Source organism: Anticarsia gemmatalis, chromosome 4, assembly GCF_050436995.1.
Source record: "Anticarsia gemmatalis isolate Benzon Research Colony breed Stoneville strain chromosome 4, ilAntGemm2 primary, whole genome shotgun sequence".
Classification (NCBI taxonomy): Eukaryota; Metazoa; Arthropoda; class Insecta; order Lepidoptera; family Erebidae; genus Anticarsia; species Anticarsia gemmatalis.
The window spans coordinates 3,168,269-3,191,865 of NC_134748.1; the positions used below are offsets into that span (position 1 = coordinate 3,168,269).

Consider the following 23,597-nt stretch of genomic DNA (forward strand, 5'->3'; position numbering starts at 1 on the left):
CTCATTGGAGTAAAGAAGCTATTTTAAATCGTAGCTTTGGGCTTATTGGTTAGCGTTACGCTTATTCACAAACACATTTATTTGAATGCTTATCATTATAAATCATTATGTGACGTCCGTGTCTAACTGGCATCATAGACATTTAAATCTGACCTCAAATGAACTAACTTTGTTGTTGTCTTGAGTGTCTCATCGTCTATTCTGCTCTTAAATTTTCTTTCTATTGTTTCTTATTAAGAACTCTTTAGGCTGCTTTGCCAGTAGAATGGAAAGGAGCAGTGCTGTGTTATCATAACCAATAGAACTCATGGCACCTGATTCTATGCAGTTTTATTGGCTGTAATAGTCCAGCTTTGCCCTTTCCCGGTCCCGTGGACTGGCAGCCCGACATGGAAAAAGAAATAAAGCATTCAAATAAAGAACAAACAATATGGCTTCGGTTTGCGGACGCTGACCAATGAGCACGCACCAGTAGGACAGAGTAGGCGCGCGCACATATACACACAGCTTGGCGCACCGCGTCTAATGGCACTGTTCCACTGTTCGCCCCAAGATGGCAGTCACGCGAAGCGACGAATGGGCCTGAACAAAGAGCAAATGGAGGCGATGAACCGCGTGTCGCTGGCCGCCGAGGGGCCGGCTCGGCCGACGCAGCTGAGCCTGGCGCCGCCCTCGGCCTCCACGTCGGCCTCGGCCTCGGCCGCCACATCGCCCTCGCCGACGCCTAGCACACCCGCCGACTCAGGTCCCGCCGAGACTCGACAACTTCTTGGAATGCTCTCGTCCCCTCCCTTTTATTTCCAACACTCAGACGCACTGGTTATAGTAGTACAAAATTGAATCTTTACTACATCACCCTAGACAAAGTTCTAAGTATCTAACTAGTTACTTCGTGCCCAAAAGCACCCAGCACTAATAAATGTTGTAATAGACACTATTAGTGCTTTAGACACTATTATTGCGTTTCTTATTATTTATTCAAGACATAAACCAACACCTCCGTTTTACAACGTATGTTTTATTGTTGCAAGACAATTTTCTACTGCAGTATTTGTTGCTGAATCGTGTAAATCTACAAATGATCGATTTACTGTGGTCACTTTTATAGATGAGGCGATTCGGTTCAAATGAACTTAATCAGTGTGCCTGAGTCCTTACAGCTTGCCGCGATTGAGCTGCATGTGTGAGCTCAAACCTAACACGTGTGAACACTACCTAACTTTCCAACCATACAACTTTGAATGAAATGCTCCTAATCTAACAATAATAAAATAATGCTTGAAATAAGAAGGGAGGAGACGACCCGGACCTAACCTATTTTCTTACTAAACGTTTGTCACGGAATGCAGTGTGCTTTTAGGTGTGCTACTAATGCAGACTAACCGTCGTGATCATTCGATGTCTAATATACTAATGTTCGTACAATGTTATACAGAGCTTCCGTTTTATTAAAATTTTCCTTTAACAGGTTTTGCTGATGATTTGGTGACTAGAAGACAGAAGAAAGATGCTCAACTCGGTGGTCAGTATGACTTATGTACTATTTTATTGATTTTTAAATTTTAACTTTGAGTGTGTGGTAATAAAGTGTTGTTTCGTTTGAAGCAGAAGAAGAACGCGCCATGCGAAGGGTTTCCTACTTGAAAGCCACATGGGGTGATCGATTACACTTGGACAGTGACGTCGAACCAGACGGTGACCCGCAAGGACTAAGAGGGTATGTAGTGCAAAGTATAGCACATTTATTTTACTATAAAATACTATATTATATGATATTCTATCATTTGTTTTGTCACCATGCTTTGTATAAAATTGTATTTTATTTCTGTCAAGTGATTTTTTATATGTTGTATAAGTGACAAACACAAGTGAAAACGATTGTTTATTTGTTAGATTTATCCAGTAGATATCCCAAGTAGTTAACTTTCATTCTGTCCCGATAACATTGTCATTCTTGTGGTGAACAGCACTTGTTCTAAGTATTTTATTTTTTGTCTCTCTGTGTCACATAGATATGTTGTAGACAGACGATTGTACTGTGAATCGTCATACGTAGATAGTGAGTAACCATTGTACCATGTACCTAACAATTTTGGGGTGATCAATTGGTAATTGTAAATTGTACTAACGGGGTAAATGTGATTGGGTTAAAACGCAGTGTGCGAAAGTGGCGGCCTCCTCGGTTCACGGATGACATTACACCGTTGCTGCGGATATTCGACCCGCAAGCTGTTCTACCCTCGCGGTACGTCGCTGCTCTAATAGATGGCGCTTTTTACAATGTGTGCGATTACACGAATGCGTTCATAGATGGCGCCGCTAGTAGCCAAATTTGAACTGTAACGGAATCGTTGAGTTAGATGTTTTTATGTAAATCGGTATGGAACTTGCATTGCACTGCTTAAATTCATCAGATTAAGTACATTGTCGGTAAGTAGTGTATCACAAAAATAAACGCATTAAAGTAACGCGAAACTGTGTACATTTATAAAAGAAAATCATTCATATCAATAACTTGTTTGGGGTCGAGCTTTGTAAATAAATATCGTAATCGGATAAGACAAGAGATCGATATTGGTAACTGTCGTGTGCATGGATATGTTGTCAATATTTCTATGTGTGCATGCTCGTTGTCTAGAACTAAGTATATGTTTTATTCGTATGTACACAAAATTCAGTGTCTGAATGTATGTACGGCATGTTTTTTGTTACTCGTTAGTGTAGGTATTGTTTGATTGGTTATGTAAATAAATTTGCTTGGTGAAATTACCTAATAAGGCGAACTACACATTATTTGTAATTACTTCACATTTAAACAACGAGGTACGTATTAGAGTATAATACAAATATCGTTGTGTATATAAATATAGGTAAAGTATTTGTATTTGATTGGAAATCTTGTTTGGTAAAAATTAGTAACTTATTACCAGAACGTTAACAACACATTCAAAAAGAGTCAGGAAAGTTTTGCGGAAATCTATTTGTCGTTTATAGTAATTAGTTGTATGCTAATCTAATATTGTATTATATAGGTCAACGAAGAAGGGAGAAGAAGAAACGTCAGAGAACGCAGTGGAAGCCACAGAAGGAGACGTACAGGGCAACGTGCAGATCAAGATGGTGGTCAGCAATGGCAAGGTAAGACAGTATTGCAAACCAAAATAAACAAAATAATTATGATTTCATATGTAACTGTCTTATTCGGTCCCATTTTCCTCTTAGTTGGAAGGCTATCTTAGTCCTTACAAAGGTTTTTTTTTTAATCCACTGCACCTACTGTCCCACTGCTAGGCTAGGGTCTACTCCCAAACTAGGGAGCGGTTAGGCCTTGAGTCCACCACGCTGGCTTAGTGCGGGTTGGGGACTTATATCAATAAAGCAAGTTTATATGTGTTTTTCTTATATTGAGAGCTAAAAAACCTTTTTCAGTACATTTTGCTTTGTAAATTATATCGCATTATTAGTTTAAGGAACAAAAAAGTATCAAAAAGCGAATTGCAACAATTTATTCTTATTAGCACTTTATACTCTTGACCAAATCGTGTCTCCGTCGCCTTCGGTCCCGGATATGAGCAGTAGTATAAATATTAATGTTTGTGTTTCCTCTCGTAGCGTGCGAGCGACAGATCGTGGAAGCAAGTGTGGGCGGTGCTGCACGGAACCAAGCTGTACCTGTACAGACACCATCCCAGTCAGGTATGTCATAGAAATAAGTTTTATGTTATAACTTTTGTAGGATGACTGGAGAATTCCGGGGATATTTCATTACATTACTTATTTTTGTAAGCATTAAAGCAATCGAAAAGCTAATATGAATGTCTAGGTACAAATAGATCTTAATAGTGATATAAAAGTTTTTAGTGTAACTTAGAAAGCGGTATCAATAAAAGTCCAAGTAAAAAAGCGTAAGCGGTATTAATAAATAATCACAATATGTCTCACAGGAAACTTAATGATTTAAAAAAAGTTATAGGAGAAAGACTCGGTCAGATATAGAATAACGTTAAACGAAACTTTAACTAGAAAACAAAATTTGACACCAGGTACCTAAACTCACAAACATCTTATTCCAATCACTATATTTACCACCACAAAATAGCAAAAAATCCACTGAAAATTTTTCGGTACTCAGCTTAAAAGCTTGCAAAGTCCTTCTACGGCAGTAAACATGAAGGCTCACTTCCAGTAAGGTTGTATTATCGGCCTTCGTTCAGACGCTCCGTGACGTATGTACTCTTAGGACCCTTCGACCGCCTGTGAGTGATAGCTTGCACGTGTACAATGTAGGGCTGCCGGAGTAACCACGAAAGGGACGAATGGAGAAAACATATCGACATTGTACGATTGTTGTCCTTAAAAACATTTCTCGTTTTTGTGTAAAAAATAATTTGACAGAATGTGATAAAATCTTGTATTATTTCTCTTACTAATTAAAAGAGAATAAGTAAACAAGTTAGTTAGTAGTCGTTATATTTTTGTAAAGACTGTAATATAAATAAATCCTAAATATAACAGTATTCCAATTTGCATTTACATATTTAAAATATTGTCACAGTTCGTTTAATTGTTTCATAGAAAATACCGTACTCATTAATAAAAACTGATCACGTAGAATCATTATTACAACTACTCCTGTAATCGCAATATAAATCTAATTTTATAGCATCCTAACAATAACATTAAATAGATCGTTTAAACAATATTGTCTTTAAGGCGAGACACTTCTTAAAAGCATTCGACTTAATATAGAATACGTAGTACTCTTTATTATCATTAAAGTATATTTAAATAAAAATGAAGCGTAAATTACTTCTTCCACAAACAATTTTATAATTAAACTTTGTTTTTTAATCGTCGAGATGTTTGAGTGACAGCCCTATTACTGTCCACTGTAGTGCAAATATTTTGAACGTCGGAATTTTGTTTTACGTGGAATCGTTGTTTCGTTTTTGTCTGAGCTTCGGTTTTTGTTGCCCGACTACACAGTACACGTTGTGTCCGAAATAACGACTGTTATAGAAATGTGTTATTGCCACCGTAACTCGTGTTGGATAACTATTTTTGGCATGACGTGTTTTGTAAATTATATAACAACGTTAATATTAGGTTTCCTATTTTAAGGTTAAGGATTTGTTGCTTATGCCAGTCTATTATTTCTTAATTTCAGTATCTGACTTGTACAGTATTGGCTTTTATGTAAAAGCGTTTCGCTCTTAGAGTCCTTAAACTACATACCTACTTACATGTTTACATACATCAAATCACGCTTTCTTCTCATATGAGGTTATGATAGGATATGGTTGAGATCAGAGAATACCATTGGATCCCTAAAAACTTTTCTTGCTTCATTCACATCCATACATCTTGTCATACAAGACCGCTGGTTACGAGTACTGCGCACTGAAACACCTTTATTCATTTTTATTTGATAAACTTGAACTATAGAAATAAATACAATTACCGATTTAGCCGTAACCTTGACATCCAATTCGCAAATTGATCCCATACAATCAAGGTTCCAACTTTTACACCGGAATCCATACTACCGTTACACTGATTAGAATACCCTTCCTTATTCTCATATCTGTACAAAATAAATCGCAATTTTACTTAAAATAATAAACAAACCGATATCCTTTCTTAGAAGTTATCTTAATTACTAATAAAGATACCCTTATTGGTTGTACATTATGAATTCTAGAGATGTACCTGTTATCTGGCTGATAAACTATAGACTTCCTGCCTGAGCCTTATGCGCACGCGCACCTGGCTTCATTGTCCACGAATTAGGGTTGCTGACGTATACATGAATTTATTTTTTGTTCATCACTCTTGCGTGAACTGTATTACATCTTTAATAAAGATTTAAACTGATACTATACATTTAATTAGTAAAGAAATGTATTCGATTCTTTGTTAATGATATGTACCCTAATTTCAAGTCGAATGTTACCAAATTAGTTAGTAAATACCATAAGGAACCAGCTGGTTCAACCCTTGTATAGTCCCTTATGCCCGCACCTTCTAATGTACCCAAGCGTGTCAGCAACGGAAATTGTGGTCAGTCACGTGTCTACACAACAGCTGTTATGATAAACTTATTGCCTTCAAAATTAAAGAAAATGTGAGTAGACGTCGTATATTTTACGAGAAATGAAGCCAACTGAAGTGGTGTCGTTGGTGTCAAACCCATAGCCGGTTCAATGGTTAAGGGCAAGTAAAGGCCTTTGACAAATACATTAGTCAAACGTATCGTAGGAAAGTTATCTTACTGCACGAATGTAATTCGTATTCCTTCGTTAACTTACAAATATATTTAGGCTTCTCGAAATACACTTAATGATCCACAAAAATAATAAACAAAAGCTTTGAAGTACGATCTTTGTTAGACACCGAATGACACATACTACAGTCGAACTATAAACAAGTCAGTTCTACAAAACACTTCAAATCTGAATGCGCGTAATGCGGAAGCCACAATTCACTTCACTTCGACTTAACCACTGTATTCGGCACAATAAAAGTTGTCGCCGTCACGCCCACACGCACTAAACGTCCAAATTCTGACAATATCAAGTTCCAAAATCATGCCGAAGGCTCTCGAGAACGTCATTCATTCACAGTAAACGCAATAAATTTATAAAATGATATATTTTTGGCGAGCAACGTAACCTTAAGTGCGGCGAACAAATGTCATGTCACGCTTAAAATTTATGTCGTGTGCGAACCATATATTTTCATGTTAATAAGGACTCGTTAGATGTAGAGTGTAGTCAAAGTTTTCTCTTTATCCTCACGATGCTGTAGTATATGATGGTTCGTTTGAACTTCGGAATAATTCGGCCCCGGCATGTAAGGAACTTTCCGTGTTTCTTTGTGGTATCTGCTGGTGCTATTTATGTTGTACTGTTCCTTGAAACAAAAGCATCGGGGGACGACAAGGATATATATTTCTACAGAAAACGTAAATTCATTTTATTATAACGAATTCCAGAGCTTTCAAAATATATGTTGAGAAAGTGTCTCGATGTTATTTCGTGCTACATTGTAGGTACACTTCCCTTTGAATCAATGTGTAATCTAGTGTATGATTTCCTGAACCCAAGCCCAATGATTACGATCAAAGGATTCCAAACTACGTGTTTGAACGGAGCGTCTCCTACAATATATTATTAACATTACCTACGCACTTCTCCGTACAATAAAGTGTACATTGGTTTTATATTCCTTATTTAACGATCATTTTACTTGTAGATCTTATTATCCGTGTAATAATGGTGATATTTGTGTGAACTTTCTCTCGAGCTTCAAGGAAGACATTCCGCAAATGTAATGCATTTAGATATTCGTAGAACTGTCTCGTGTCGGCCCTATATTTCTACAGCTTATTAATAAGATATTATGACTGGCACGCTTGAGCCCCATGCTCTAATAAATGCAGATTTAGAATTGGTTTAAAGACTTCAAATAAAAAATAAAAACACAGAATACGGTTAAACAAAAAACATCCATGCCCGTTAGTAACACAATCATATTCGGCAAGTAATTAACGAAACATTTCCACTTGATCTTCTATCAGATAATACTATCTGTATCAATTTATTCCCAGGGGGCAACTATAGTAACCTACAATCTAGCATAGTGACACTATCTCATCGTGTGCTCCTATCAGAATAACCAATAAATGAACACCTCATATTAATCAGATAACGCATTGATGTCGACACCAAAAACTTTCCCATAATATGAGAGATACGACCTGAACTATGCAAAAAGATTGCTGAAATACCATCCGGTCATTTAATATTGTAATATAACAAAAGATAAGTGTAAAGGTCAGGTGCGTTATACTCGTAATCAGCTGGTCCTGTATGACGTCATGTATGGATGTGAATGAAGCAAGGTAAGATTGAAGGCATCGCAGCAAGTTCTTTGGTACCCCTATGAAAAAAGGTATGATTTTATGTATGTACTAGCTGACCCGCGCAACTTCGCTTGCGTCACATAAGAGAGATAGGTCCAAATTTTCCCAGTTTTTGTAACATTTTCTACTGGTACTCTGCTCCTATTGGTCGTAACGTGATGATATATAGCCTTCCTCGATAAATGGACTATCTAACACTGAAATATATTTTTAAATCGGACCCGTAGTTCCTGATATTAGCGCGTTCGAACAAACAAACAAATTATTCAGCTTTATAATATTAGTATAGATAGATGATACTATAAAAACTGTTATTTTTCCACCTAAAAGTTCTTATCCCGTTATCAAATATATGTAATACTGACTTGTTTCCATGGAGATAACTAATGGAACTGCACTTACTGCAATTATTTATCAAAATCAATCGTATCTATCTACGTCACTCTGCATCCATATTTCGACGCGTCATATCCTTTTGTATCAGATACTACGCACCTTCTTCAAACTAGTATAAAAATCAATTACCTGAGCTGTATCAATTTACCATCATTTAAGAATGTAACCTAAGAGCAGAGTTGTCATTCCTTCTGAAACACCAATTTCCTTTTTTCAACTTTTTTGTCACACTTGTCACACTTTTTTTTCAACACTGCCCTTTTTTCAACTTTTCCCAAATCCAGATTTATTATTCCCATTAGTATTCCACAATCGCAAAGAAACCAAAGATCTGCCAGCTGTTAGACCCAAGTCACATGAGGTTTTTCTCCTTGACCTGCTTATTTGACTGGAAAAAGTTCGAAACTTTATTGAGACTTTTATAACATTATAAATAGCCCTATTTCTATTACGCATACATACATAACTTTATGCCTTTTTCCCATAGGTGTAAACAGAGACTAAAGAACGCTCCATGATTCTATCCGATTATAACGATCAATTTTGTTGTTTTCTGACAAATAATTGTGAAAATAAAAATAAACTATTTAAATTGCAATCGAAACGCAATTTTTGCACTCAAAAAATCTTAGCAATTTCACTTTAGATGCTATTTAGAAAGTGATTTCAGATTTCAGTGAAGTTTGAAACGATGTCAAGAAACCATTTAAGTAAGAAAAATAAAACAACAATGTAACTTAATAGCTTTTAGAATCTAACAGTTTTTTATGACAAAAGATCTATTTCTATTTCTCTTAAACCTTTCTTTTTGCTTCTAATTAGTTGCTTGTCCCCGTTTCTTCTTTGTGACGGAAAACATTCTCGATCGATTATTTTTAACCAACGACAACTGTTATTTACCGTCAAAAGAGAACGAGTACTTGTCAATAAGTTTAGTGTTAATAGAATCAAATACAATAGTCATAATACAAGCTTGTTATGGAAATACAGTGACATTCCTGCTTTTTGAATCTCAAGGATTACTGGTGCTGTGTGATAGAATTGATAGGAAACTTTGTTAAAGTTTTCAAGGTAACTATATCAACATTATTTAGCAGACACCGCGTGCTTTCTTTTGCGGTTCTATCATATGTGAGAAGCTTACCTACTATTTAATACAGATTTTTTATTAGTTAAAATCGTTTTATTTGGAATTCTGTTTGATTACTAACCCGGCAGTGGCTAATAATAATGATAATGTTTTCTACAATTTCTTTCTTCTTTCCAAGAAATCCTCTAAATAATTTTACAACTCTGGCCTTCGCTTCCCATTAATTATTTAAGGATTAGAAAAACCCATAGGTGTTTAAGATAATGACATTGGTTCTAAAATATATAAGTGTGTACGTGATGCCCGTCATGAATCCTCTCTGGTGGTGATTATTTCCAAGAAACTCCCATAGTTATACTGATATAAGAAAAATAATGGGAATCCCACTACTGAAATAAATACATTATTCTAAAAGATCTTTACGAACTATATACTACGAAATTAAAATAGTAAGTGCCTATAAATTACGGTTTTAGTGTCGTAAAAGTTACTCTTGACAGGTTATTGGGGAAAAAATATTTTATTTTAGTTTTTCGCGAATTTAACAAAAATAAGAGTGAATTCATTCATATCGCCTCACAGATTACTGAATGAAAAAATATTTTTAACATATTACTGGTTTTTACACAATTTGTCAATATTTATCTCGTATACGCGACCGCAACCACAAATTATAAAAATGATAAGTTAAACTTGCATTTTTATACGAAAAATTATTATCTCTATCATATTAATGGCCTATATTTATGTGACAAAAGCCTTTTATTAAGGATACTTTGCGGTATATCATTGGAACAAAGCAATTACCTACCTTAACATGAGCTAAAATGGACTAAATACATATTTATGAAGTAACACCCAACGAAAACTGCAAGAAGTTGCATTTTAAAGTAGTCCGTTCAATGTTCTACAAAATGGACTATTCTGATAAAACTAAGTCAAATGAACTAAAAGACTCTTAATTTGAGATGATCTATTCTAACTTTTGACCTCTTGGCAATGTCACCAGTGACAGGTGGGAGGATATCGAAAAAAAAAATATAATCAGCGCTGCTAGTGGGCAACGCAGCGATTATTTTTTGTAGTAAATTTTAAATGTCAAAATCTCGATACTAGACAGTACTGTAGAGAATCGCACTACAGTTACAAGTATTCTCAGAAAAGCTTATGAGCTACATTTTTAATATTATAAAAATAATGTAAAGATATTGTACCTACTTATTGTAGACCACATTTGTAGATATTATTTGGTTTAAAAACGATTGTTTAACGGGCAAAAATACAAAGCGGCTAATATTTTAATTCTATAAAATAAACTGTCGGCATTTTAATATCACCTGCTTAATTTACGACTACATTTTATTACTTTCTACATCAACGACTGATATCTAACTTTATACAACACTCCGCAGGTGTTGAAACACCTTTTTCTATGTAAAACTAGGAACGAGTCCTAACCTATATTCTGCAGCTTTACTAACCATTACCATTTTACATTTGAATTTTTAAACCAATTCTCTATCTTTGATAACTAACCCCGAAACTCTAATGGTTTGGGTATCAAGAACTACACCCCAAACAATTAATTTTTTTGCGATCTAAAAGATCACAGATCCGATTGTGTGTCACTTTTAACAGAGGATTTCTATTTATTCCCTAATTTGGCTCAAAAACCTTTTCTCCATGCTTTATGCAAAGGCAAACTAAAATGCACACCTGTTTTATATTTATATGTAATAATATACATAGGTATATTGTCCAGAATAAGCCCGCCTAGTTATAATATGCTTATAAATCGTCAAGGCTTGTTATCTGCGCGCCTCCCACTACCTGTCTTGGCTCGGGATAATGCGATAGCCCGAGGTGCAATGTTCATACCACGTTCAGCCGATACAACCTTAACTAATGTACGCGTATGTCTGTGCAATTATGGGAATAGTTTAACGGGATAAGGAGTTTGTTATGGTAGCCTAATTTTATTGATGTTTTGGCTTTGAAAGACGTCCATTAAATGTTTTATTTAGCAGCGAGCACCAACTCTATTACTTATTTTATTTATTTATACTATACAATTAAAATCATTTCGAGAGTTTGACTTTTGACAAAATTGTTAATTAAAACTAACGGAACTAGCAATAAATCTTAACTACGACAAAGCTTATTCAATACTTCTAAAGCATACTATATCCACGATGCGAAATAATCATTCTTCATAACTTGGTACAGGTCGTGCCAAGGTCACACGCTTATTACGAGAGCGTACCCCTAGGCATATTCTTTACACGTCAGTATTAATATATGAAAATTACTATTGCTATCCATTCTTATTTACGAGATCGTTTTGGCTCACTTTCAACTTTTTTTTCACTATGATATTGGCAGCTGACAGACTTCGATTGGACTTTTTAAGGAGTATGAAGTGATGAATAATAAGTAAAGAGAACAGTGATAACTAGTATAAGTTTGTACCTCCCACGCAAGTGGTTGGAGGTTCGAAGCCGAGGCAACACACCTTTGATTTTTCGAAGTTATCTGTGTATTAGAAATAATTATCTCTTGTTTCAACGGTGAAGGAAGACATCGTGATACTTCTTTTGTACTACTTCTTTTGTACAGTACTTAAAAGTATGCAAAGTCCCCAACCTACAATTGGCCGGCGTGGTGGACTCAAGGCCTAACCCCTCCCTCAATACTGGAGGAGACCCTTTCCCAACTGTGGGATGTTTAGACAAATTTATTTTACTTATTGAGGACTAAAAGTAGTGTATTGATCGGGCAAAGGTAATAAGGCATAAATCCTTTTTCACTTCGCACGAATGAGCATTGCTTTTTTCTATTTACATACATTTGCCGACACGTGTAGTTATTTTTATTGCCTTGTGTTTGTGATAAACTTAGATTAAATGTTAGTAGACTATTAGAAATCTGTGTTAGAAAATAGATCTACGCGAATACCATGCATTTCTTTATTTGTAAATGGTATCGACTCACTTTAATATCACCTTGATTTAAGTTATATTTTAAAGAGTTAACAATATGGGGCTTAACGGAATGAATTCGAATCAATACACTTCGGGCTATTTAAAATTTCAATCACGCTCATCTCATACAAAAAAATCTGCACGTCTCACACAGTAATACATCTTAGCACGATTGTGGAGACCTAAGTATAATCACTTCCACATAATGGACCGCACACATGCAATCGGTGATCGATCGGCCGTGTTCGTGGCACTTCGGGGCGCTTCGGGATCTGCGCCCGCGCATCTGATTACACGATAAGCATCTCACGCACCGTTGAATTACAATCATCGGGTAATGGAAAGTAATTAAACAGTTTAATTATTATTCTAACGCATGCAAATATTCTAGGTTATAGTACTTAAAATGTACTGAATATCTACAACGATCTATCGTAATGCTTGGTATGCAACAGTAGGAGTACTACGAATTAGACGCAAACGTACAGACTTTATCATGATCTTCTTGTCTTAAAAGGCCCTGTGGAGGCGGCGTCCATACATTACCGCCAGGTCAATGTTGGGCAGGTGTCAGAATGCCATTGTTCTTGTAACCTGCACAGGGTTACCTTTTGTTTACCATGCAGTCGGCACTAACTTGTTACCAATGACTGCGTCGTGATAGGTTGAAATACCAGTATATCTTACACGTCCGTATAATTGGACGTTTCGATGAATACGGGTCAACAAATAATTGTTCAGAATGTCAAGAATAAAATAGAATCCCAGTGTGAGTCATACCATTAGAAGGGTCAAAGATTGTCATGTGTCAGTCTTGCACTTTGATATTCCGTGGCATTACAAGCAGAGAAACTGAGATTGTAATTTATTTCAAGTTAACAAACAGATACAACTCTCGATTTCGAAGACCAAAACATTGATATATACGACTACAATTTGAATAATTGTAAGAAAATTGGAAGTACACTCGCTTCTTATTCATAGATATGTATGATATTCAAGTTCAACGGCTTCAATTGTTCAAGGCAGGGTTGAATGCGCTGCACTCCTCATGTAGATGAAATCCCAACTGTCAAGCTGTCAGCCCTACCAGCCTACGTACAGACCATCAGGTGCGCGGAATTTTGGCGTAGGATTCCGACCTCAGCAGAAAATAAACGTCTTTTGTTATAATTGCACGCCATCACCATTGTTCTGTGTGCACAAATAAACACATTCGAAATAACCACAATTAAATTTACGACTCGCGAACTACACAATTTTAAAATAGAATCCCAACGGCTTTGTTATGTAACAAAGCTGGAATACAGACATTGTGAGAACTTTACTTAAAATGTACATATATTGTATATTGTTTCGTAGCCTTCATATTTAGTGTTCGAATACTGATAAACCGTGTATTTCACACATCTATTGTTATGATAACAGAACCAGCTTTCGAACACGAAATAAACGCATGATGCACATTGCTGGGCGGTGATCAATCTGTGGATTGTACATACTACGGGCTAGTAACAAGAATACTTTTGACAGCACGTGAATGATTGGTTACGTGTTGTTCATACACAGACAATGTGAATCATACGAATGGATGCACATATTCACTCTGATTCTATAGATATGTCGTATGTAAGGAAATCACCGTTTCCGTTAACTCACTACAGTTTTAATGATACCTTGGATGTAGCTGGATTTCTAGAAGTTATTAGAAATCTCAGTTCTAGCGTACACTGGGCCTTGCAAGTCCTGACCGCGCCAAGTGCTTCTAAGCGGCGGGACGGGAGCTATTTATATCCAAACGACCTTCGAGGTGGCTCCGCAACACTTTATTCATTTGCCGCTTCATTTGTCGGTGAAACGCATGAATTATATTCTTAACAACGATACCGTGGGCGTCATTCACTCTCTTGTCGACGGAAAATATTATGAATTTCCCAATTCGGTTCGTTGAACTTGAGAAAGCACAATAGTGATATTTTGCAAACGGTAGAACTGAAACCAACAGGGAGCAAGCTATAGGGCAAGGGCTTTTATTAACAACAACTATCGAGGGGATCAAACCGCGTTGATTGTGTCTGTATCCTTTGCCTGCGTCACGGCAGGGCTTTGACCCCTACGACTCATGAAACTTCCATGCAAAACATATCCCCTGAGGTTTCACTTTCTTCCGTGAGTTCAACGAGTACAAACAAGTTTAATTAACAAGCAGTATTCATATTTTGCGTTGTCGATTACGTATTGATAATTGCCAAATTAACCGCAATCAGCCATAACTCGCGTGCCGGCGGTTCTGCTGACGTGAGGTGGTCATATATCAGACTCAGTCGAGCCGGTCAATTAACAGTGTCGTTGCTCAAATTGCTTTATTTACATGCGCGTGTGAGGTGTACCACCTTCTTCATCACGCATGTTCAGACTTCCTGCCACGCCAATTATAAAAATAAACAATAATCACTTCCTATGGCAGACAGGTCGTTAAGTCCCTGTCGGCGGCTCGGTACTTAATTTGAGGGCGGCGTTGTCGCAAATTTGCGTAATCGAACTACGTGTGTGGCGGCTCAGCGGCACCTTATACGGAGACCACTGAGGACGGCGCCTGCAGCAGAAAACTGCCGAAAACATTGCAGTATCGACACTTGATCTATCAAATACCACACTTAATTTAAATTAAGATCCTCGTGTCAAATCGGAATTTTATTATGTAGTTGATATTGCGATGAGCTTATCGAAGCGGGTTAACTGTGGGCCGTTAAAACAATAGGCCGGGGCGTTGCGAAGCTTCGCGTCGGCGAGCAAACACGATTGCGCTTTAAAAATACTTTAAATGCCACCGTTGCAGCACAAGGACCGTTTGGAGTGATAAGGCCAACGTGTAATAAGTTCGTGTAATATGTTGAGCAACTGGAATGTCACTCCTGTAGACTACGTTCAGCAATATGTACGCAATGTATTTTAAGTGCATTGTGAACATTCTCAATCCATCTGCTTCAATATGTTTTACGATGGATATTGTCACTACATATTATTACGCCCTTTTACCTTATTGATGTTCCAATAAAATGGTCCTTATAGAGCGGGCAATAGGGAGTGTCTTTGCCATTTTGGGTCAGAATGAAAAATTGTCCTCATTTTTTCATGAGCGCGAAGGTTGCCAATTTGTAAACGCTAACCATGCGTTTAAATCACCCACTGAACACCGCCAAAAGGGCAGGAAATGGATTTGGAAGATCCGACAAACAATGATAAATTCGTACGTCCCGTCCGTGAAGGTGATTCGAAAGCTTTCGGGTGTTTCACAAGGTCACGGGGACAGACTGACCTAGTTATAAACTGGAGTCCTTACAATACCTTCATTTGGAGTTGACATTCAATTCCTTCGTTAAATTTATTGAGGCGTAATAGAAACAATATTGGAAGAGGTTTGGCCTAAATCTTGAATTGACACAGACGTTCACAATTAGGGACTAAATTTATACGTTGTTGATTTCGCATTTTCTAACATAATCAAGGTAAAATATTGTGGATATAAATGGAATTTATCGACATGTATTTCTGTAGCACTTAGTTACTCACCATAAAAGGTGAGACAAACCCGGCTAGTTAGTCACAGAATGAACTTGACCCACAGAAGTGACATAACAGTTAAGCTCGAACAATAAACCACGCAATGAATGCCAGCAGTCGACTTAAACAACATGTCGGCGTCAACACTGCGATTAATAAAACAGGAATAGAAACAAAATAATTACGAAACTAGCTATTTGGGTTACACTGTAATCTCCAGGGTTTGTCCTATTAAACTTTGTTTTACTGATCACTTCGTCTCTGTCAGGAATATAATCATCCGAAATCTCGTTGAAAAAAATGTTCCTGTATGACCTTACTCTATTTCATTTACCTAATATTTCACGTTAACTAAGTTCATCAAACACTTTTACATTGTGTGTGGCGATTAAGCGCGGGTTACGCTAAGTCCCAATCTGATTTCTTTTTTGGAAAACTCATACTCTTGTACCAGGAGCCGTAATTTGGTAACGAATAGAATTGTGGATGGAAATACAAGAAATGTCTATCGAATATCGTCAAATATCCGTTGTTCGTTAAATTAGAGTAGGCCCCGCGAAAGTGTGTTCGTGGTATCGTCTTGGGAGCGACTTCTACCTACATATTTATATACACAACCTCAAATAAGATTTGCTTCGTTATTTTTCTCACGTCGCGGTTATTTTTAGACGCCGCTTTTATAGCGCTATGAAAGCCTCGTCTATTAAAGCTCTGAAATGTATGTTACTCGTGGAAAATGAAATTATTTATGTAACGTAGGAGGTAGTGCAATTATAACTCGGTTTAAATACAATTTTGGAACTGAATTTTGATTAAATTATGCTTTATATCAAAACATAAGGTGTTTTGTTCCATTTCTCGAAGGACTGATGATTTCAATTGATTTTGACATTTTTAATAGATTTTTTATACGTTAATATATGTCAAAATCCCTGATGATTAAAAAATCTTACCTCCTAAAATGACAGTGTAAAGAGATGGTTCTAGCAAATGTTTTCCAAAAAACGGATGTTAACTAATGCCCCAAAAATGTGCACTAAAAAATTCTCGAGCCAATCTAGAAATATAACTAAGATTAAGTTGTCTGTCGTCGTTTCCCACGCAAATAATGTCTTAAAAAAATGGGTTACTTAACGATTAGTAAGGCTTAGAAACGTGTGCAACTGCAATAACCCAAATACTTCAGTATTAACACACTTATTAACGTGATACTATTTTTATAACATAGCATTATCGTGAAATAAAATAAATAAATAACTCATTTTGGTCGTTGACCAGCGTGGAGAGAAATTGCATAAGATAGTGTTGGAAGGAAAAAGTGGAACCCTTTGCCCAGCCGTGGGACATTACAGAAGGCAGACAAAATAACATATTCTTGCTTAACAGTCTCACGGATCACAATTAAAAGATTTTCATTCATCAACAATTTATCAAATATTTAAATTGCTAAACCTAGTTCTGAAGGACTAAATAAATATCCCGTATTTAATAGTGTTTTCTATCTAAGAACTAGTCGATTGAGTGTCAATACAACACATAATGTTCGCACTTTACAACTGCTTTAGTCGTATTACTACAGCTTAAACAACAAATCAACTCTGAATTAATATCTCCTTAAACTACCCTTGAAATATCAGCTACAAATAGATATTCCATAACCTTTAGGTATTATACTCAATCAATAGCATTAATGTCCTGAAGTACTATACTACGACAACTTAGTAGAAAGCCCTGGGATTCGCGATTAATCTTAATATAATGAAATATATGATGAATGAAAAAAGTAACTGTGTTGAATAGGCTACAGCTGCATAAGTTTGCCAGTCACTGATGTTCTAAATTCTTAACGTATACCTTCGTCAACCGTGAACATAGCATCTAAGGCTGTCTACTAAGTGGTCATGCTATACATAAGACAACAATTTCCAATGCTTTATTAAGGTACTTCTCCTTGTATGGCGTGAAGCAGTACTAATTCGAATACTGTGTGATTCCCACATAAATAGTGTTACATATCACTTCTCCAAATGTTAGGTAACATAAATAAACACGTATAGTACGTACACATACCGCTGAAAGACATTTGGCGAACATCGTATCAATATAACACTATTTCACTCACTTCTAAACGCATTGAACTTAAACATGCAATAAATTATACATTTCAGAACACCTTTGTATATTATAGACCTTATTTTACAAGCATTAAGGGTCATTTTATTTAGTTTTCGGATAAAATCTAAAACACTGTAAACATTACTGGCCTATAACCATTAGACGGGGCAATTAGTTAACTATTACTTCATGAATTGACGAAGGATTCCACTTATGTAGGCTAAAGGGTGGGAACGAGACGTCCGATATTAGAATGAGAGGATATATGAAATTTGGGTTTCTGGTAAACAATAATAAAACGAATATTTGGAATATTTGGCAACGCCATTGTTAACTTTAGCTTGGTGATTTCCATGAAACGTGGGGAGGAAAATAACAGGAATGGTGCAGTGAAAGATATCAGATTTGATTTTGATGAATGGAAGGTATTACACGTGCAGACAGTCACGGTTTTATGTAATCACGGGATTATGTAGAAAGTAGATTATTTTTAGCTTGTTTGAACCGTTTTTGTTGTTTTGCACCAGTTGCGGGATTAGTCATTCATCATCTGATTCTATTTACAACGGTGAAGAAATCTTTGTTTGCACCGTTTTGTAATCATCTACAAACATTTATATGCTCTTTGATAATCCGATTTCTAGTATGTCTTTTCAAAAGTCTTAAATAATTAAACAAAAATTGTGATGTTCAAATGATTATACCAATAAGTATGTCTGAACTCCATTCAAGACCTTCGTGTAACACATTCCAACTATGTTGTACAAAGACAAATCGCAATAAAATTGGGTACAATGGTGATGTAGACATAGTTCTTTTAACAAAGAGAAACATGAACAGCCGCAGTTTGACGGGAACATTGCGTAGTTATACGAAATACGTTTACACAATTGTAGACATTTTTAACGATGTTTTCTCGCTACTTGTTATATTATGCTCTTTATTGTTTCTTCACTTTAGTAAAGTGGTTTCAAATTATGTCCGACTGTGTAATTTCACGATCGATGCCCATTTACACCTCAAACCGACCTTTAAGTTGTACTTAAGGCTATCGTGTTCTCTCTTACTTACCTGAGAGTTACCTAATAATTTATTTAAAAACGCACTGTACAGAAAATAATATGCTATAGTTAGTTGCAAATGCCGCAGCAAGTCTTTATTTAACTCCACGCTTGCTAGTGTTGAAAGCTAAGAATAACTTTCCCATAGCAGCCGAGCTTACACAGACTGACTCTATTAAATAATCGCCGTAACACTTTCTCGTGAAGTGACTAAATTATCCAATATAAATATGACTATTACTAGAGTATTGTTCGTCGCAACTATCCCGTCCGATGAACGGCATGTAGGACACATTCCGACTCATTAACTTCCTCAAGTAATACTTTCGAGAACACGACACATTTCTGTCACCGCACCATTTGTCTCGAAAGTCCCTACTTTCTACGAAACTCGCACTAAATAATTACTCAATTTCACAAAAGATTAACTCGGTTATCTAACCATGGTTTGTTTATCGAACGTAATAGACGATTTCGTTACTGATCTAGTTTTGAACAATCAAACATTTTTTTCTCCGCGTGACTCAAGTACGATCATTGTCGGGCCGAGCCTGCTCAGGTGACTCATTGCAAATAGTATTGGTTACATTACTGATGAATCACCAATAGGCTTCTTTACAGGATTAACGCGTAGACCGTCTACGATTTCTATTTACTCACTACAAATGCTTGTGGCTTGAATTACCACTCTGCAGCTACGACAGATACAATTGTATCTCAGTCGTCATAGACTCGTGCCAATCGAATTATATCCCAGAGGGCATCGGCGAAGCGCCCCAATTAGATTCCTGCGCCATATCTCTCTGCCTCGACAAGTTCCGTTCAAACGTCACTGGATTGCAACCCAGAAATTGCCACTAGACAGTTGAATTATTACTTAACATTTATATAAATGCGAAAACGTTTAACAATTTTTAATGCGAAGACGCAATTGGGTTGAGATGAACACGTTTTTCATTTCCTAACCGTGACTCAATCTTTCGCCACTTGCCTGCGTAGTTTGTCTATCGTCATAACACTTCTTGAAAACATTCCTCACGTGTCCTGTCAAGTTTTGGTGTCACCGTGTTGGAGTTTGTGGGCAACTCGATCGGTCAGAAGCCGACATTTTTCCATCCCACTTAGTAAGTCCACGCTCGACCTACAAATCGGGTATGTTTACAAAAGGTCATACATAAAAAAGGGTCCGAATAAACAAATCGATTTCGGTCCAGTTCGTTACCGACCGTCCGTTAATAAAACCCTGAATCGTAATTGTTTGAACAAGTGACGTCACGGGTTTCGGGACGTTATGACTTGATTTTTGTTACTGAATTTTTGATTGTTTTTGGCGTGGCTTCTCGTTGAATGAATATTTAAAACAGTTGTACGGCGCCAAGTGTATTTGGCGGACCCCGACAAATTCAATTAGTAGATATTTATTTAGCTTTGGTTTCCGTGTTCAGATTTTTTGTCGGTATGTTTACTGAGTATTTGCTGAGAAATACTGAGAAAATATTAGAAATATCTGTTGGAAAAATTCCATTGCTTTTAGTGTCTCAGCAGATAAACTAAGCTATTTGTATAAGGGTCAAGCAGAATTAGTTTTATTTTGGAGCGTGAATCATAAAATTCGACCTACTCTATGACTGTAAAACTAAAAATAAACACATTGTGTTAATGATTTACTATGAAATATATTGCTGACCACAATGTTATAGTTTTTACGCGATACCAATACCGGTGGCCTATATCGTTTGTTAGTTAGTGGGTTACCGCAGAACTGTTAAATGTAGAGATTTTTTACGTAAGTATGGCGGGTTTACGGCTTGAATCTAGGAATCCCGTTACAATATTGTGTCAGACTGTGAATGATTGGTTTATGTGGTTTGTGATGTATCGTGAGCACTGCCATAGAATCTGGTTTAAGGCCACTTACACACCCAACTACGTCACGCCCTACTTACAAAAATCGTTTGGAAATCTGATGAGATTGAAGATTCATATTTGTATGATATGAGATACACAATTGAATCGGAAGATGGATAACAATCACTATATACTTTCAAGGTATCTCCATAAATTGTTTATCTGCTTATAAAAATGGCTTTCGATGACAAGATTGGTGAGTAAAATTTTTTTATGAAGTTTCAGTAACTGTTGCTTACATCGTTGGAAAGTAATCATGTCTTTTATTATTATCTATCACTTTGCATTTATTTATTACTCCACAAAATCCTGGATGGTTTTATATTCCAGAAAAACCTTTCCTCTTATGTAACAGTTACCGAAAATAGCCAACAAATTAATGATTACACAACTCTTTTCCCATTCATTACATAGATTGTCTTTTTCCTTATACTGTTCGAGAAATAGAAACATAAGGGTTGTCTATACTTAGACGCTTCCGGTTCGAATTAGTAACACTATGTTCATTTAAGTTGGCGGGACTACGGGGGTGTATTTGTCTATGAATGACGTCACTTGTTCTAATTGCGCTTTTTAATTTAGAATTGTGACGTCAATTCTTGGAATGAATTTATTTTTGTTATTTTAACTTGCTTTAATGTAAGTTAAACATATTCGATATACATAGGAGGTCGCCTTACATTAACGTATAATGTGGCTTATTATTCTTAAAAGATTTTTCCGAATTGGTTCAGTAGTTTCAGAGAATGCCGCTAACAAACCAGCATACTTAAACTTCTTTAAAATATTAGTTAAGATAAAATAATCGAGAACTTAATAGCGTTTATATTTATGGTCACTTAATCGTGACCTTTCGTTTACTCTAAAAGTTCCGAGTAACCTAAAATGAGTCACAATGGCTACTTACTTCAGAATAACGTTAAATTATTATTTTAATCGTAGAATTATCGATGTTCACGGTCAAATCGTATTCGAAATGAGTCACTGTTTGGTTAAAGATTACGATTCTTTGCACAAAACATTTAAATGTTTTATAGTTTTTTATGTCCATAAAAAATCGATTGCTTTTCACCTCTCAGTTAATTTATAGGAGAATTACGCATCCAATATAGGAATCTCTCTGTATTAGGGAAGAAAAAAGTGTGGCTATTTTTGACGCGGCGTATCGACCGCCACTCGGACTAATTGTGGGATGGCATTGAAACCTCTGCCGTTCCCATGATTGCCTGGTACTTTGGCCAATACAGTTGGACAGATTAATGCTTCAAAGTCGTAACAAAAGCAAACATTTGCTTGTTTTTTATATAAATAATATATTATACTTTTTGTTGTTATAAAACTTCAATATTTGTTAGTTAAAAAAATATTATTTTATGCCTCAATCAGATTAAACTCTAGTTTAAAAACAAGCCTGATATTCTCGGTAAATCAAACTAAAAAAAGAATCAGGTCGTCAATGCGTTGTTTTGACTTTCGAATGCAGTTCGCTTTAGGGGATTACTGTGTTCTCTAGTTGACACAGATACATACCTAATTTATTGATTTAATCTTTATATTAATCTTAGAAATAAATCAAGGGTTACAACACGAAAGATCGTACATAATTATTGAAGTGTTTTTTTTTGTTTCTGTAGACTAATATCCCTACGTATAAATGTCAAGGACGCTATCGAGAATGTCACTGAACAACAACGTGCGAAAGTCGGGAGTCTAAACTGCCAGCAACACGCAACGTTGTGACGTTTCTTTGTTACATCTATTTAATGAAAACGTGATAAATTTTCACTATTTCGCTGATTAAATTGTTCTATCTACTGTAACGGAGACATTGATTTCAGAAAACAATACTATTGGCTCAATTTTTGCTTAAAATTTGAGACCGCATTATTTTATTATTACGAAACAAACCTATTAAAATTGTTGTAAATTAAATTTTATGCCTTCTCATGAATGAGGCTGAACGTAAAACGTCATCGGCTCATCGTAAAACTCTCAAATATATTTACACAGGTGACGATTAATTTTCCCGCCATTAATGTCGCGATGCACGCGTAGTCCGCCATTATTCTAAATTCAAAACACATAGAGACTGCCTTGGCGAAGTTTTCCTATGAGTCGCTTGAAATTTGACCACAGCATATTTGACTGTTGATACAATAAACAATGCGTCATTTGATTTATTAGAGGAGAAACATAAAAAACAGATGTCAATCTAAACCACTAAGTATTGTGTAGATAAAATTAATTGTTGTTTTTGTACCGGTGCTAACTTTTTTATAATTGACAGCGGATTTTAAAGTTCAACACAAACATTTATTACTCTTTACAAGAATATAGTTCTAGCCTTCCGTCAGTCTTAAAAGCTTCATATTTATTATGCTCCTACCTGTTCTATTCTAGGAAGGACTGCAACCTTTACGCTTATTGAAGTATGAAACATTAAGTTGTCTCGTCTGTCTGCCTATACTTAAACCTTTTTGCTGAAACGTATAGTTTTTAACCAAAATAAAAACACGACATTTAATTTAGCATGTGTAAATTTGTTCGAAGAATTTTAA

At 36.1% G+C, this 23,597-nt stretch overlaps 1 protein-coding gene across 10 annotated transcripts in view; it reads left to right on the forward strand.

The window, feature by feature from the left end:
- Positions 1–23,597, forward strand: part of LOC142972231 (rho GTPase-activating protein 23-like) — a 387,583-nt gene that overhangs the window by 300,723 nt on the left and 63,263 nt on the right. For 5 of the 10 annotated variants that reach the window (XM_076113132.1, XM_076113129.1, XM_076113131.1 and 2 more), the window contains 6 exons: positions 554–745; positions 1,469–1,522; positions 1,606–1,717; positions 2,159–2,245; positions 3,033–3,138; positions 3,613–3,696. In XM_076113132.1, coding sequence (XP_075969247.1) covers positions 554–745; positions 1,469–1,522; positions 1,606–1,717; positions 2,159–2,245; positions 3,033–3,138; positions 3,613–3,696 — 635 coding nt within the window. The remainder of the gene's footprint in view (positions 1–553; positions 746–1,468; positions 1,523–1,605; positions 1,718–2,158; positions 2,246–3,032; positions 3,139–3,612; positions 3,697–23,597) is intronic. The other 5 variants (XM_076113130.1, XM_076113133.1, XM_076113136.1 and 2 more) reach the window with 5 other exon arrangements.